This window comes from Schistocerca piceifrons, chromosome 2, assembly GCF_021461385.2.
Source record: "Schistocerca piceifrons isolate TAMUIC-IGC-003096 chromosome 2, iqSchPice1.1, whole genome shotgun sequence".
In the NCBI taxonomy this organism is placed as follows: Eukaryota; Metazoa; Arthropoda; class Insecta; order Orthoptera; family Acrididae; genus Schistocerca; species Schistocerca piceifrons.
Window position 1 is genome coordinate 709,762,416 of NC_060139.1, and position 15,493 is coordinate 709,777,908.

General features: G+C 43.4%; 1 protein-coding gene across 1 annotated transcript in view; it reads left to right on the forward strand.

The window, feature by feature from the left end:
- Positions 1-15,493, forward strand: part of LOC124775778 (esterase FE4-like) — a 105,494-nt gene that overhangs the window by 68,659 nt on the left and 21,342 nt on the right. Inside the window, exon 8 of the mRNA XM_047250607.1 lies at positions 10,138-10,319. Coding sequence (XP_047106563.1) covers positions 10,138-10,319 — 182 coding nt within the window. The remainder of the gene's footprint in view (positions 1-10,137; positions 10,320-15,493) is intronic.

Here is a 15,493-nt window from a genome sequence, read left to right on the forward strand (position 1 = left end):
TGAAGACGACACGTCTCCATTCGTCCCTCCATTCACGCCTGTCGCGACACCACTGGAGGCGGGCTGCACGATGTTGGGGCGTGAGCGGAAGACGGCCTAACGGTGTGCGGGACCGTAGCCCAGCTTCATGGAGACGATTGCGAATGGTCCTCGCCGATACCCCAGGAGCAACAGTGTCCCTAATTTGCTGGGAAGTGGCGGTGCGGTCCCCTACGGCACTGCGTAGGATCCTACGGTCTTGGCGTGCATCCGTGCGTCGCTGCGGTGCGGTCCCAGGTCGACGGGCACGTGCACCTTCCGCCGACCACTGGCGACAACATCGATGTACTGTGGAGACCTCACGCCCCACGTGTTGAGCAATTCGGCGGTACGTCCACCCGGCCTCCCGCATGCCCACTATACGCCCTCGCTCAAAGTCCGTCAACTGCACATACGGTTCACGTCCACGCTGTCGCGGCATGCTACCAGTGTTAAAGACTGCGATGGAGCTCCGTATGCCACGGCAAACTGGCTGACACTGACGGCGGCGGTGCACAAATGCTGCGCAGCTAGCGCCATTCGGCGGCCAACACCGCGGTTCCTGGTGTGTCCGCTGTGCCGTGCGTGTGATCATTGCTTGTACAGCCCTCTCGCAGTGTCCGGAGCAAGTATGGTGGGTCTGACACACCGGTGTCAATGTGCTCTTTTTTCCATTTCCAGGAGTGTATATACCTGCATTTGCGATAAACATTAAGTGGAAACAATCATATATTATATCGTTGCTAATCACCATTACTGTCCTACTGCACAGTATGCATTCTATTAAGTTCACAAACATTTTGCCCTTGTACATATCGTCTCCAAAATGTTCTGAACATTTCACTCTACAGACCTTACAAGGTTATGTATTTATGCTGTGTACGTACAGCCACACCTGTGGACAACACGGTCGCGATTTGTCTCAGAATGAGACTATGGAGAGCATTCAAGGAATTTTAACGGTGTATGATAGTTCCCTCAGAGACTGTTAAAGTGGTTTATGCGAAATTTTAGTTCACTATCAGTACGGGCTGTATGTCTCCTTCCCAGTAACCAACAATGAAAGTAGTATTTACATCCGATCTTAGCTCTGTAATTATCAAATTAATATTGTTACTCAAACGTGGTACTTACTGGAATTACAGAAAACGTGGAAGGGAGGATCCACCAACATAACTGTCTTTCCACAGGACCTGTTTATTTAACAACATAGAAACTGTGTTATCAGACAATCGAAACATTTAACGATAAAATTTTCTTTGACAAAATGAACAAATTTGCAAAATTCTTTTGATAGTAAACCTCAAGTTGCAAGAGGTTTTATCTTGCAAAAGAAATCTGAAGTGCTGTATAGCACAATATGACAATGATTACAAGACGGCTGGACCTGCAGCCCGCCCGTTATCGGGTGAAACGCAGTGTTTGCTACCGCGCTGGACACTGTCTGTCTTGTTAAATTCCCTTCTGCAACACATGAAAACGATATAAGCACCATTGATGACATGAGTATTCAATTACTCAAAACAAATGATTAAGCTTTTAATTTGAAATCTGTATGTCGAAAGGTTTGGGGTTAATGTGCTTAAAGGTTAAACAGATTTGCAAACAATATGACAATGATAAGGCTTACTTCAAAGCAACCAACCACTTAATTCCAATCGACAACCAAGGTGCGACTTGTTCCCAACCCGTCCCTTCTGACAATTGACTAAAGCCCTGGTGACAATTGGCTGTTAATATTTCCAAGGTTAAACTGATTGTCAGTTATTAAGACGGCTCTGAAGGATCGTCTTAAAACATCACTTGTGAATATTTACTACAAGAGAACTCACTCGACGGAATCACAAGATCAAGCTAAAATACACCAATAATGACCAGGTCTTTCAAACAACGAACGAACAGCGTAATACAACAGGTTGTTCAGATTATAACTAATGACTGAGAAATGCAACTACAATCAAAGAACTGTACCGGTTAACAGCTAAATCTAACCACAAGGTCCCTCAATTGTTTAACGACAACCTGTGTCTTAGTACAATTGTTCCGGTTGTATTTACTACAAAGAGCTGATTATTTAGAACATTAATGATCAGGTACAAGCCAGAAAGGAAAGGCCACATAATAGCGGGACAAATTTTCAAACAACTAGTGTCTTAGTAAAATACTACTGCCTATATCTAGGACCAAAGAGCCGACCGAGTAAAACTCTGAGGGGCGGGTACAAACCAGAAAATAATAAGGAGGGCAGGTAGATAATGAAACAAATCACCACGAGGATTACAAAATGTTACTCCCATTTATCACCAAGCAGTTCCATGGATCCATGGTGCGTCGCAGCGGTTTCTGAGTGGTGCCGATAAAGGCAGGTAGAAGAGGGCAGCCAGGACACGAGCGGTCGTCCGACACGAATGTTGCCAACCAACCGACGGAGTGTCGGCCTGCTGCTTGTAGGCAACGCTGACCCCGGTGAAGTACTCCGGTATCTTCGCTCTGCGCACGCCCTCCTTGTGCAGCTCGTGGTTTCGGCCGCTCGGACCTCGTGGCCGCCTCTGTTCGCGACGCTACCGCCAATCCCCAAACTTGGTGCCTCCCTCCTCGGGCCAGCGAACGCCGTATATATATCGGCAAAAGAAAGACCTTTTAAGGATACAACCCACAGATACCAACTCTTCCTCATAGATATTGGCAATGGGGCCGCAAGAGGGATAGTCGATACTACACCTGAGGCAGTGGTGCCAGACAGAACAGTCTGCTAATTCAATGGCACCAAGGCTCAGTTACCAGTTCTTCTTATGTAGCCAATTCGACACAAACAAATCAACGCTACCGTAATCGTTTCATGATCAGTTTCGTCAATTTTATTTTTATAATTTTTCAATTATTTAATTGCAAAGTAAGGTCACGCTACGAATGAATAATTTCTACTGTAACGTATTTGTTTTCATTTGGCGTCTAGAAAACTCTTTGGAGAAAAGTGTTTGGTAGGCTAATCAAAAAGAAGTACAACATCTCTTACAAAATTCGGAGGACTTACTCTCGTTACGATAACATATAAGAAACATATTTTTTTCTTAAAACAGAGAAAGAACCTGCTTGGTAATTCGTGGAACAAAAAGTGCATCGTTAATCTATACTGTCAGCTAAAAGTGCTTTCGAGGTTTACAGATTTTTGTATAACAGAGATAGTAGTTCATAGTACTGGTAAAGAGATGAGTTAATATTGCTAGGGAAGGAGAAAGTGAGCATTACTAATACGCTTACCGGCACTTCATCTACAATTAAATTAATGTTGCACGGTGACAGCCATGCAAACATTTACCAGTATGCTACAATGTGGTGGCCTATAGCCTTTTTGCTTCCAGCGGTAGTAACGTTGGAGATTTCAGGACCGTTTTCAGTACAATATTGTTAAGGTTTTCGTGGCCGCCTGTTGACAAACTGCCTGTTGGCTCCTGTCTCGGGTTCTTCGGTCGACGTTCGTCTGATGATTTTCCTGACGATTCGCCAGCACGAGTTGCTGGCCTTGTAACGAAGTTTCACCCTCCATTGCTGCTGCTGGACTTGAGCTGAGCTCGAGGCCGCAGACTGTATGTACCTGGCACGCCAACTTCCGAGGGCTTCTCCGCGGTCATTTTCGGTGCGGTTCTCCTCTTGCTACCTGCGACGGTCGTTCGCTGCAGCACGGGAAGCCAGGATCCGTTTACCTTGAGGCTTTCCTCTTTCTTGTCGAATCTGTTCGCGTTTTTTTGTATTTCTACAGATTCTCTGAACAAGTGGGTGCGATAGTTCTTCTCAACAGCCATAACTTCCGTGTCGGCGAATTTTACTACGTGGTCAGTCTCACACAACGCGTGGTCTGCCACAGCCAATTTCTCCACCTGCTACAACCTGCAATGTCGCTTATGTTCTGTGATCCTGGCGCTGATCGATCGTCCAGTCATTCCAACATAAACTTTTCCGCATGAGCATGGTATGCGGTATATTCTTTCCATTGCAAGTGAGTCCCTTTTCTCCTTTGCAAATCTGAGACACTCTCTGATTTTCTTTGTCGATTTGTAAATAGTCTTGACGCCGTGTTTGCACAATATACGGCCGATTCTGTGCGTCAATCTGTGAATGTGTGGCAGAGAGGCCGTACCCGACATTTCTTTTTCTGATTTCTCACTTCGCCGACGTTTTGGCTCTTTCATGCTTCTAATATCACTTGTGGAGCACCCGTTGCTCCTCAGAACACTCTCCAAGTGTTGTATTTCGCTCCTGAGGTGCTGTGGCTCACTTATTCGTCTTGCCTGCGTTACGAGCGTCTTAATCATGCCTCTTTTCTGGCTCGGGTGGTAATTTGATAGTTTGTGCAGGTATCGGTCCGTCTGTGTCGGTTTTCGATATACGCTGTGTCCCAGGTTTTCACCATCCCTTGTGAGCAGCACATCTAGAAATGGAAGTTTTTTGTCCTTCTCTACTTCTATATTAAATTTTATGTTGGCATGGAGACTGTTCAGGTATCTTAGGAAGTCACCGAGCTGTTCTCCACCATGGCTCCACACAATGAAGGTATCATCGACGTATCTGTACCATTCATTAGGTTTACAAGGTGCCAAATCCAGTGCCTCTACTTCGAAGTGCTCCATGAAGAAGTTCGTCACCACTGGAATAAGAGGACTACCCATGATGACGCCTCCCAGCTGTTTGTAGAAGTTGCCATTCAACGTGAAATAGCTCCTGGTGAGACATAAATGAAAGATCTTTGTGATGTCTTGCGGGAAGATGGAACAAAAGTGCCACTCAGGGACTCTCTGGAGCACGTCGGTTTCACCTTCTCGCAAGACATCACAAAGCTCTTTCATGCCCCGCAACCCACCGCCACCCCACACCGAATCCAGGGTTATAGTGCGGTTCGGCCCCCAGTGGACCCCCCATCCTCCTCTCCCCCGGGAACACCTCATACCGGACGAGCGTAACCCCAAATGATTGCCTGGTAGAGTAATTCTGGTGTAGACGTACGTGGAGACAGTGTTTGCGCAGCAATCGCCGACATAGTGTAACTGAGGCGGAATAAGGAAAACCACCCCGCATTCGCCGAGGCAGATGGAAAACCGCCTTCAAGACGTGCCAGGAACCGGCACGCCTTCCCGCTCGGGAAGCAGCGCGTTAGACTGCACGGCTAACAGGGCGGGCTGTTATTAGTCTTTACTAAGTTTTTATTATGTTTGCGTTCAGCTAACCAAATCTTTCTGCCAGGCTGTGTTGGATAATATTTTTCAATTTAACCTGGCAACCTTAGTGCAGTAGAATAACGAACTGTGTTATTCTTTATCGCTTCAATCGCATTTTCCATCGCCTCAGGACCCAATGTTTGTTGCTCTAATGTATGAACATATTCTCTAACTTTCTAGGCACCTTGATGTCCTAGTATCTGAAAGAAGAGATGGGGTTAATTCATTCCGAGCCATCACAAATGGATAGAATGGTGGATGACAGCTTTGTATTTAAATGGATTTACAAAATGGCTCTGAGCACTATGGGACTCAACTGCTGAGGTCATTAGTCCCCTAGAACTTAGAACTAGTTAAACCTAACTAACCTAAGGACATCACAAACATCCATGCCCGAGGCAGGATTCGAACCTGCGACCGTAGCGGTCTTGCGGTTCCAGACTGCAGCGCCTTTAACCGCACGGCCACTTCGGCCGACATGGATTTACAAGTCCATCTGTAGTATTATGTGTGATACCAGGTGTTGAAGTATGAAACAGGAATTACACGTCTGTTGTATGAAACTGATAAAAAATATTTTATCCAAAATTATCTCCATTGCTATTTATACATTTCTTTCACCCCTCCGGCAGGCTACGAATGTCATGCCAAAAACATTTCTTTTGAAGCGAACCCGTCAGCGAACCATTTTGGTACACTTTCATACGAATAAAGCGTTTTTCAGCTAGAGCGTGTCCTATTGTCGTAAACAGATGATAATCGAAAGGAACCAAGTCTAGAGAATAAGCCGCATGCCGTACCATTTCCCAACTGAACGTCTCGATCGTTTCCCTGACCCTTGTTGCTGTGTGTGATGGGGCGTTATCATAGAGAAATATGACTTTGTGTTGCCTTTTTCCATATTCCGGTCATTTTTCGCGTAATGCTCGATTTACATTGATCATTTGCTGTTGGTGCTGATCAGTGTTAACGGTTTCACCAGGTTCTAGAAGCTCATAACAGATGACACCCTACTGATCACACCACACACAGAACATTGTCTTCTTTCCAAAGCGATTTGGTCTTGCAATTGACGTCGATGGTTTGCCTAGACTCACACATAATTTACGATGCTTAAGATCCATTTTTCATCACCTGTCAGTACTTTCTTTTGTATCTGGCGAGCAGCATTTCTCGAGTGGCCTTTCGAGATGCTTGCTGCCTTTCATTTAGTACATACGGAACTCATTTTCCCACTTTCTGCGCCTTTCCCATAGCTTTCAACCGAAGAGAAACGGCTTTCTACTTCACATTCAGTTGTTCCTCGAGTTCATGTTGAGTTTGAGTATAATCTTCATCCAATAAGGCCTGTAATTCGTTGCCTCCGAACCTTTTCTGTGGTGTCCCGCGCTCGTCATTTCTCAGGTCAAAATCACCACATTTTAATTTTTTTGAATCACTCGAAACCCTGTTTTCGCAAGAGGATATTCGCCGAAAGTTTCGACAAACATTCGATGTGGTTCTGCAGCAGTTTTCTTCAAATGAACCAAGAAAACCAATGCCGTCCGTAAATCGTAGTTCGTAGGCACAAAACTCAACATGTTTACAGGTTTCAAACAAATATCAGCGTATGGAACTTGAGTTAACGTGTGCTGACATTCTTCGTCAGCCGTTGCAGAAAGCGCATGGAGCTACGGACGCAGTCTCACGGGCCCTACACTGACGCCTAGCACCATGTAGAGGGAAATTCCGGCTTCATTCTTCTACACCTGGTATATGGAAGTAACTAACTGTCTGTGGTGAAAACAGATCGAAAATGACATGAAAAAAAACAGTTAGCTCGGCTGCTTTTTCCGATCATTAGTGCCGCTACTTTTCCCGATTGAACGCTATTTCACAGTGAAATTATCAAACCGAAAGAAACAACACGCAACCACATTCATAAGCAAAAAGATGCTATTTAGACATTTATATTGTAAAAGTGTATTACCCTATGTTTAAGTGAGGTAATAAGGTAAATATATATGACATACCTTACATTAGGCAGCTGAAAGTTGCGATTAAGGAAAGCTTTTAATAAAAAACAACGGACTAGGCCTCCTCTGGAAAACTGACTGGCAGCAGCATTGTCCAGGGGCAAAATTATATATTGGCCACTTTTCCAGCCGTGACCACCTTACCTCATATTCCGCTACTTACAATAATTTTGTAATTCCACCATACAAGTAATATGGAATTTTAGAAAAAAAATATTGATAAGTCTTGTTAATAATAGTTATAATAAAGTTAGGACGCTTTCAGTGGGTTTTAATGTCTTTTTTCTTACACTAGGATTGGTCAAATAATGTGAAAAACCTGTTATTAGCAATTTGTTATCGAAGTATCCTATCAAACTCAACTGTACATCCACTAAAATTTTGTTTTCCTCTAGTACCACAACGTTCAGAAGGTGCCCTTTGCTGTCAGTATGTTTATGACGACGGCAGTGCATTTCTCTAATTATGAAGCAAAATGGCGGTGTTCTACTACTTTGGATGATCATATCTTATTTCTAAATAGACATGCGGTTACTTCAACTGGAGCATTAGTTGGTATGGGTCAGACAAACAGTTCTGTTTGGTCTGTCATTGGTGTAACAGGGAGTAGCGGAGTCCAAGGTGGTAACACTCATCGTTATAACGCTGGAAATATTCAACATACACTGATCAGCCAGAACATTATGAGCAGTTACCTACTATCGATATAAACCGGTCAAGGCGATAGCGGAGTCATCTGGCGAGGAACGACTGCTAGTCAGACACACGCACGGTGCGTACCAGTGACCGTGCTGTCCGTGTCTTGAGTGGGGATGGCGCGTGATGTATCTTAGCTTGACGGAGTGCACGTTGTGAGGGCGCGGAGGCTCCGTTGGAGCATTTAGGAAACTGCACGAATTGTAAGCTATTTGAGAAATGCTGTGGCGAGTGTCCTCACCATGTGGCGAAATCAAGGTGAAATCATGACCAGAAGTCGTAGGGTTGGGTGGCCGCCCCTCGTTACAGATGTCGGACGTCGTGGGCTGGGCAGACTGGTAAAACACGATAGGCGGCGAACTTTGGCGGAGATGACATAAGACTTTGATGGTACAGGTGCGTCTGAACACACAGTGCACTGAACACTCCTAACTGTGGGCCTTCCCTGCCAACGACCCAATTTTAACACCACGACATCAGCAAAAGCGCAGGTGACTCCAGTATGCAAGAGAGGTAAAAGAATGGACCCGCAAAATTAGAGACCTATATCCCTAACGTCCATTTCCTGCAGAATCCTTGAACATATTCTCATTTGGAATATAATAAACTTTCTTGAGATAAGAAGCTTATGTGCAAGAATCACCATGGTTTTAGAAATCACCGCTCTTGTGAAACTCAGCTTGCCCTTGTCTCACGTGACACAGTGAAAACTACGAATGAACGGCAACAGACAGATTCATATTTCTAAAATTCCGGAAAGCATTCGACACGGGTCTCCATTGCAGGGTGTTAACGAAGGTACGAGCATACGGAATATGTTCAGATATGTGAGTGGCTCGAAGACTCCTTAAATAATAGAAGTCAGTATGTTGTTCTCGACGGCGAGTGTTCATCAGAGACAAGGGTATCCTTAGAAGTGTCCCAGCGAAGAGTGGTGGGACCGTTGTTGTTCTCTTTATACATAAGAGTTGCGGACAGGGTGGGATGCAATCCGCAGTTATTTGCTCATGATGCCGTGTTGTGCGATAAGGTGTCGAAGTAGAGTGACTGTAGGAAGATAGAACACGACTTAGACAAAATTTGCAGTTGGTGTGATGAATGGCAGCTAGCCCTAAATGTAGAAAAATGTAAATAACATATATGAGTAGGAATAACAGACCTGTAATGTTCGGATATAGTATTACTAGTGTCCTGCTTGACACAGTGAAGACGTTTAAATATCTGGGCGTAACGTTGCAAAGTGATACGCCGTGGTACGAGCCTGTGAAAACTGCGGTAGGAAAGGCAGATGGTGGATTCTGGTTTATTGGGAGAATTTTAGGAAAGAATAGTTAACATGTAAAGGAGACCGCATACAGTATGCTGGTGCTATCTATTCCTGAGTACTGCTCGAGTGTTTGGGATCCCTACCAGGTCGGATTGAAGAAAGACATCGAAGCAGTTAAGAGGCGGGCTGCTAGATTTGTTACTGGTAGATTCGAACAACACGTAAGTTTTACGGGGATGTTTCGGAACTCAAATGGGAACTCTTGGAGGGAACGCGACGCTCTTTTCGAGTAATACTAGTGAGAAAATTTAGAGAAACGGGATTTAAAAGTGACTGCCGAAATATTCTACTGCCGCCAACATACATCGCTCGTAAGGACCACGAGGGTAAGATACGAGACATTAGAGTTCTTACGGAAGCGTACAGATAGCCTGTTTTCTCTAGCTCTATTTGCGACTGGAACAGGAGGAAAAATGACAAATAGTGGTACAAGGTACTATTCGCCAAGCACCATACGGTGACTTGCGGAGTATCTAGTAGATGTAGACGAAACCAACCCCGACTGTCGCTAGCCGTATCTCCACAATATCCTTTCTTCCCGGAGTGTTACCCCCGCACGCTACACAGGAGAACTGCTGTGAAGTGTAGAAGGTAGGAGATAAGGTACTAGCGCAAGTAAATCTGTGAGAACGGATCGTTAATCAATCTCGGGTAGTTCAGTATGTAGCACTTGACTTGGAAAGGCAAAGGTTCCTGGATCGAGTCCCCGTCAAGCACGCGGTTTTAATCTGCCAGGAAGTTTCATACCAGTGCACGTTCCTCTAGAGAGTGAAAATTCATTCTGGAATGTAGAACTGGAGAATGTCATTTAATTGTTTCTAATGTATTTGGATAATAAATGTAGAAATTTTCTATTTTATGACGACAGCTGGCGGTGGATTTTCAACAGAGGACAAAATAGAGTACCTGAATAAATATTTCGACGAAATAGTAGGCTGTGACTTACGTCTACCGACGAAGGAGGAACGGCTACAAGGCGCTGAGTCTGTCAAGCAATTCTACTACAACGGCAACGACATCACGCTGAAGGACAACTACACCACTGCGCTGGTGAGTCACAAGCACGTGTATATGAAAAGAAAACTGCTCTGACTTCTCTACTCTGTCGAGCTTCATATTCGATTCCGTTGAATATTGAACTTTGGGCTGAGGATTCTACCGGGTGCGATGGACACTGTTTTCACATTCTGTAAAATGGCTGCTTTGCAACTCATAATAATTTCTGTATACTAAATAGTTGTCTTTCCAGATAACAGGGTTGTAAACTCTACATTAGTCGGAAAATGAACGCCTCCAGGGATATAATGTGGAAATACTATGTTACCTTGCAGCAATGATAAACTAAGCCCCGTCCGAACAGGCCTCGGAAGGCCCAACGGTACCGACCGACTGCCGCATCATCCTCAAAAGAGAGTCGTCACTGGGTGCGTATATGGTTAGCATGTGATCAGCACGCCGCTCTCCCGGCCGTTTTCGTGACCGGAGCCGCTACTTCACAGTCAACTAGCATTTTAGTTGCTCTCTGAAGTGCTGAGTACACCCAGCTAGCCAACAGCCCTCTGCAGACTCTGACAGTCCCCCATCCTAGTGCTAGCAAAGTCCGACAGCGCTTAACTTCGGTGATCCGACGGGAACCGGTATTGCCACTGCGGCAAGACTATTGACTGCAGCTCTGATAAACTGTGATAAAATCAAAGATCTGCTCTTAAAATTAATATTCCTCGCTATATCTACCTGTTTCCACATTTCGTTAAGGAATCTTGCTCGTAATGACGAGCAAAACAATTGTTGAATCTTCATCTGCTATAAATGCTACATGCAGATATATCTAATGACCCTTCTGACTATGGGAATTTATGACTATCTGCATATCCAACTGCATCTACGTTTTTATCTGTACTCGGAAAGCCACCTACTGATATCCAGTGGAAGGTAAATATGGTACCAATCGCCTTTGAATCGCAGATCATCATAAGTAACGTGAGACACACTCAATTTTCTCCTTGATCATCATATGAGCCTGACATTGAAGTAATGCCTTTACACTTGTTAGGGTCATTTTCTCAGTATACACTGGCGGAATAATAAATCCCATCACCAAGAAGTTCGTAGGCGTATTTCTACATATATTCCGATTTCGCGCCAGTCGCATTCCTCCACTATGAAGATGCAAATCAGGTTTGCTTTAAAATCAACCTGTAATCCTCGTGAGCGTCAGTTAACTTAGAGATTGGACGTGGTGAGCTAATGTTAGTAATGCCTTTAATGCAAGAAATACGTCATTATCAACACTTCACTGAGTTTGAACGAGGACTGGCAATAGGGCTACGGGAAGTTGGATGTTCCTTCTGCGATGTTGCGGAACGACTTGGCAGGAATGTAGCTAGCCACTGTTCATGATTGCTGGCAGCTGTGGTCACGGGAATGTACACCCGCAAACGGACCGGGCTGCGCTCGGCCACTAGGTCCTACAGGAAGGGAAGACCATGATGTTCGGTGTATGGCTGTGGTGCATCGGCTGAATCTGCACCTGCAATTTGAGCACCAGCTGGCACCACAGTAACACAGCGAACTATTGCAAATCTTGGTTCGTACTACACTATCGACTTTCCTATCAACATTTTCACAATCATTTCTTGGTGATATTTGGAATAGAGTGGCATACTTAGAATACCAGGCGTACCCAAAAATGGAAAAGTCTGATGCTAAATCTCCAAAAGGATATATCTGCAGTCATCAGAACAAAACACATGCCTTTTGGAGATTTAGCATCAGACTTTTCCATTTTTGGGTGCACCTGGTAATCTAAATATGCCATTCTATTCCAACCATCACCAAATTTTCAAAACGACCTTATTTCTTCAAACGTAGTTTTTGGTTAAACTTTCGTGGGACCACTTCGATTCGGAGTTTGTTGCAGCCACAGCAGCTTTATTGCTCGATGCTTTTGGTTGGTATTCAGCAGAGCAGAGTCAAGAACTTCCATCTCATTAACTATTCAGTTTTGCCGTTCAGCAACTCCATTCTACTGAGGAGTATATTGGGCAATAAGCGAATTTTTCGCTTCAGACTTACGTACATCTTTATTACGGAACTTCAAATGGTTGAAATGGCTCTGAGCACTATGGGACTTAACATCTGAGGTCATCAGTTCCCTAGACTTAGAACTACTTAAACCTAACTAACCTAAGGACATCGCTCATATCCACGCTCAGGGCAGGATTCGAACCTGCGACCGTAGCAGGCGCGTGGTTCCGAACTACATCTACATCTACATTTATACTCCGCAAGCCACCCAACGGTGTGTGATGGAGGGCACTTCACGTGCCACAGTCATTACCTGCCTTTCCTGTTCCAGTCGCGTATGGTTCGCGGGAAGAACGACTGTCTGAAAGCCTCCGTGCTCCCTCGAATCTCTCTAATTTTACATTCGTGATCTCTTCAGGAGGCATAAGTAGGGGGAAACAATATATTCGATACCTCATCCAGAAACGCACCCTCTCGAAACCTGGCGAGCAAGATACACCGCGATGCAGAGCGCCTCTCTTTCAGAGTCTGCCACTTGAGTTTGCTAAACATCTCCGTAACGCTATCACGGTTACCAAGTAACCCTGTGACGAAACGCGCCGCTCTTCTTTGGATCTTCTCTATCTCCTCCGTCAACCCGATCTGGTACGGATCCCACACTGATGAGCAATACTCAAGTATAGGTCGAACGAGTGTTTTGTAAGCCACCTCCTTTGTTGATGGACTACATTTTCTAAGGACTCTCCCAATGAATCCCAACCTGGTACCCGCCTTACCAACAATTAATTTTATATGATCATTCCACTTCAAATCGTTCCGAACGCATACTCCCAGATATTTTACAGAAGTAACTGCTACCAGTGTTTGTTCCGCTATCATATAATCATACAATAAAGGATCCTTCTTTCAATGTATTTGCAATACATTACATTTGTCTATGTTAAGGGTCAGTTGCCACTCCCTGCACCAAGTGCCTATCCGCTGCAGATCTTCCTGCATTTCGCTACAATTTTCTAATGCTGCAACTTCTCTGTATACTACAGCATCATCCGCGAAAAGCCGCATGGCAGCGTTTAGAAACGCTCAGCCACAGAGGCTGGCTATTACGGATCTCTGTGTCATCCTCTGAACGTAATTCTTTCACAGCAACAGCAACATGAGTTTTTATCATTTTAATGAATGGTGGTTATTTTACTTAAATGTTATCTTTGCAACGTAAAATTTTCGTTATTCTAAAACAGGATAAATCATCCTTAAAAACAGCGAAGTATCTATGACCTTGCAAACCATTTTCTTTCATATGTCCGCAAAAATCTGCATAAACTTATCATCCGGGTTTAGTGGATTTACACACTCTTTCACCAAACGCCAGCCGATGAGGTTTACCATAGACACAGCCCTCACAATAACTGCTATCAATCTTTGTCTCTATATCACGATCCTTCAAAAACTGCTTCGCATCGCGTTTATTTTGATGAATCATGTTTTCATTCCATTTCTATATGTGTCGTTAGTCTCAGCAACGACACAAGATATGTGTTGACGAACAACCTTCGCAGCTGAACTATGAAGCTAATTTTTACCACTGGATTTCCTTTAGAAAAAAATCACTATATGCCACCTACGAAGTTGGCTCGAACAGAGGCATCTGACTTACACAGGCAGAGCTGTTCTGTTTCAGTAGACCAAGCAAGCTTCAAATATTTCCGAAAATCGTAGAAATCTGTGACGTTGTTAAGGCTAATACAAATGAAATGTCTTCCATATGTTTTTGTTTGTACCCAGTTTCACTTTTAAAGGAGCAGAAAAAACCCAAAAGGTAATTTGGTGTATTAGCTTCGGCAAGAATATCTTTCAAAATGTGGAATCAAATTTTATAATATTTTAAAATTTTTTCAGAACAGCCCACCACATTTAAATATTTTTGAAAAATAATATCGTTTCTTACAACATAAATTAGGGATACTTTCAAGCTACATACATCCATGTGTAATGAAGCTGGTTTCTGCTATACAATTTTTTGAAAATAAGCTGTGCACATTTTATTGACTGAGTATTTTCAACATACCTAATTAAAATATCTAAACATTCATTATTAGTATAGTTATTTATTTAACACATATGTTTTAGCTTTTCAATTTTTATTTTACAAAAAAAAAAGTTCAAATGGCTCTGAGCACTATGGGATTTAACTGCTGTGATCACCAGTCCCCTAGAACTTAGAACTACTTAAACCTAACTAACCTAAGGACATCACACACATCCATGCCCGAGGCAGGATTCGAACCTGCGATCGTAGCGGTCGCGAGGTTCCAGACTGTAGCGCCTAGAATCGCTTGGCCACTTCAGCCGGCTATTTTACATGATACATATTTTTTGTTTTTCTGTTTACCATTTCGTTTGCTTGCATTTTGCTAATTTAAAATGACAAGTAACTCATTATTATGATACAAAACCATTATAATAATGATAACCTGTAAATTAATGCGTAAATCTTACACCATCTACATAAACTCAACGAAATTTTTTCACGTAATACACACGACAGAGAACAGAATATATAACAAAATTCAGCAGGTTTTCAAACCGTCGAGATTGACTCTCTAAGTATCTTGATTTGTATCAAGAATATTTCAGCACATTGGTAAGCCTTGGCTAACAGAACTGTTTGTGAACTGGTGACTGCACCTTGATTATATTGTTTATCAAGCGGAGATTAATATCATAGTCATTTAACAGAACTATATCTGAAAATCTTCTCAGAAAGATCTTTCAGTATCAGAAACCACATATAGCTCACGACTGCACGTGTGCCATCAAGCCGTTTGGGACTACCAAATAAACAAATTCCTTGTCCTCAGACATGAAGCTCTATAGAGTTCTTTTACATTGACATCTTCATGAATCTCAAAATAATAGAGATTTTTCCCATTCAGTGGGAAAGATAACATTTTCAAATACCTTTTGACCTGGTCAAACGTTTGTTTATCAGATTTCAATTCCGTCACCAGGTCATTTGGGTCTTCAAAAAGAGCTTCTCAAATTCTCGATTCAAACTCACCATTAGTTTCTATTAAAGTTATAAAAAGGCGACTGGCTATTCTGAAAAAAAATACGTGTTGACCACTGTATGTCACTCTGACAGCACATTTTGTACAGCTTGTTCTCCAAAAATGGTATTTCGGAAACAAGTCTAT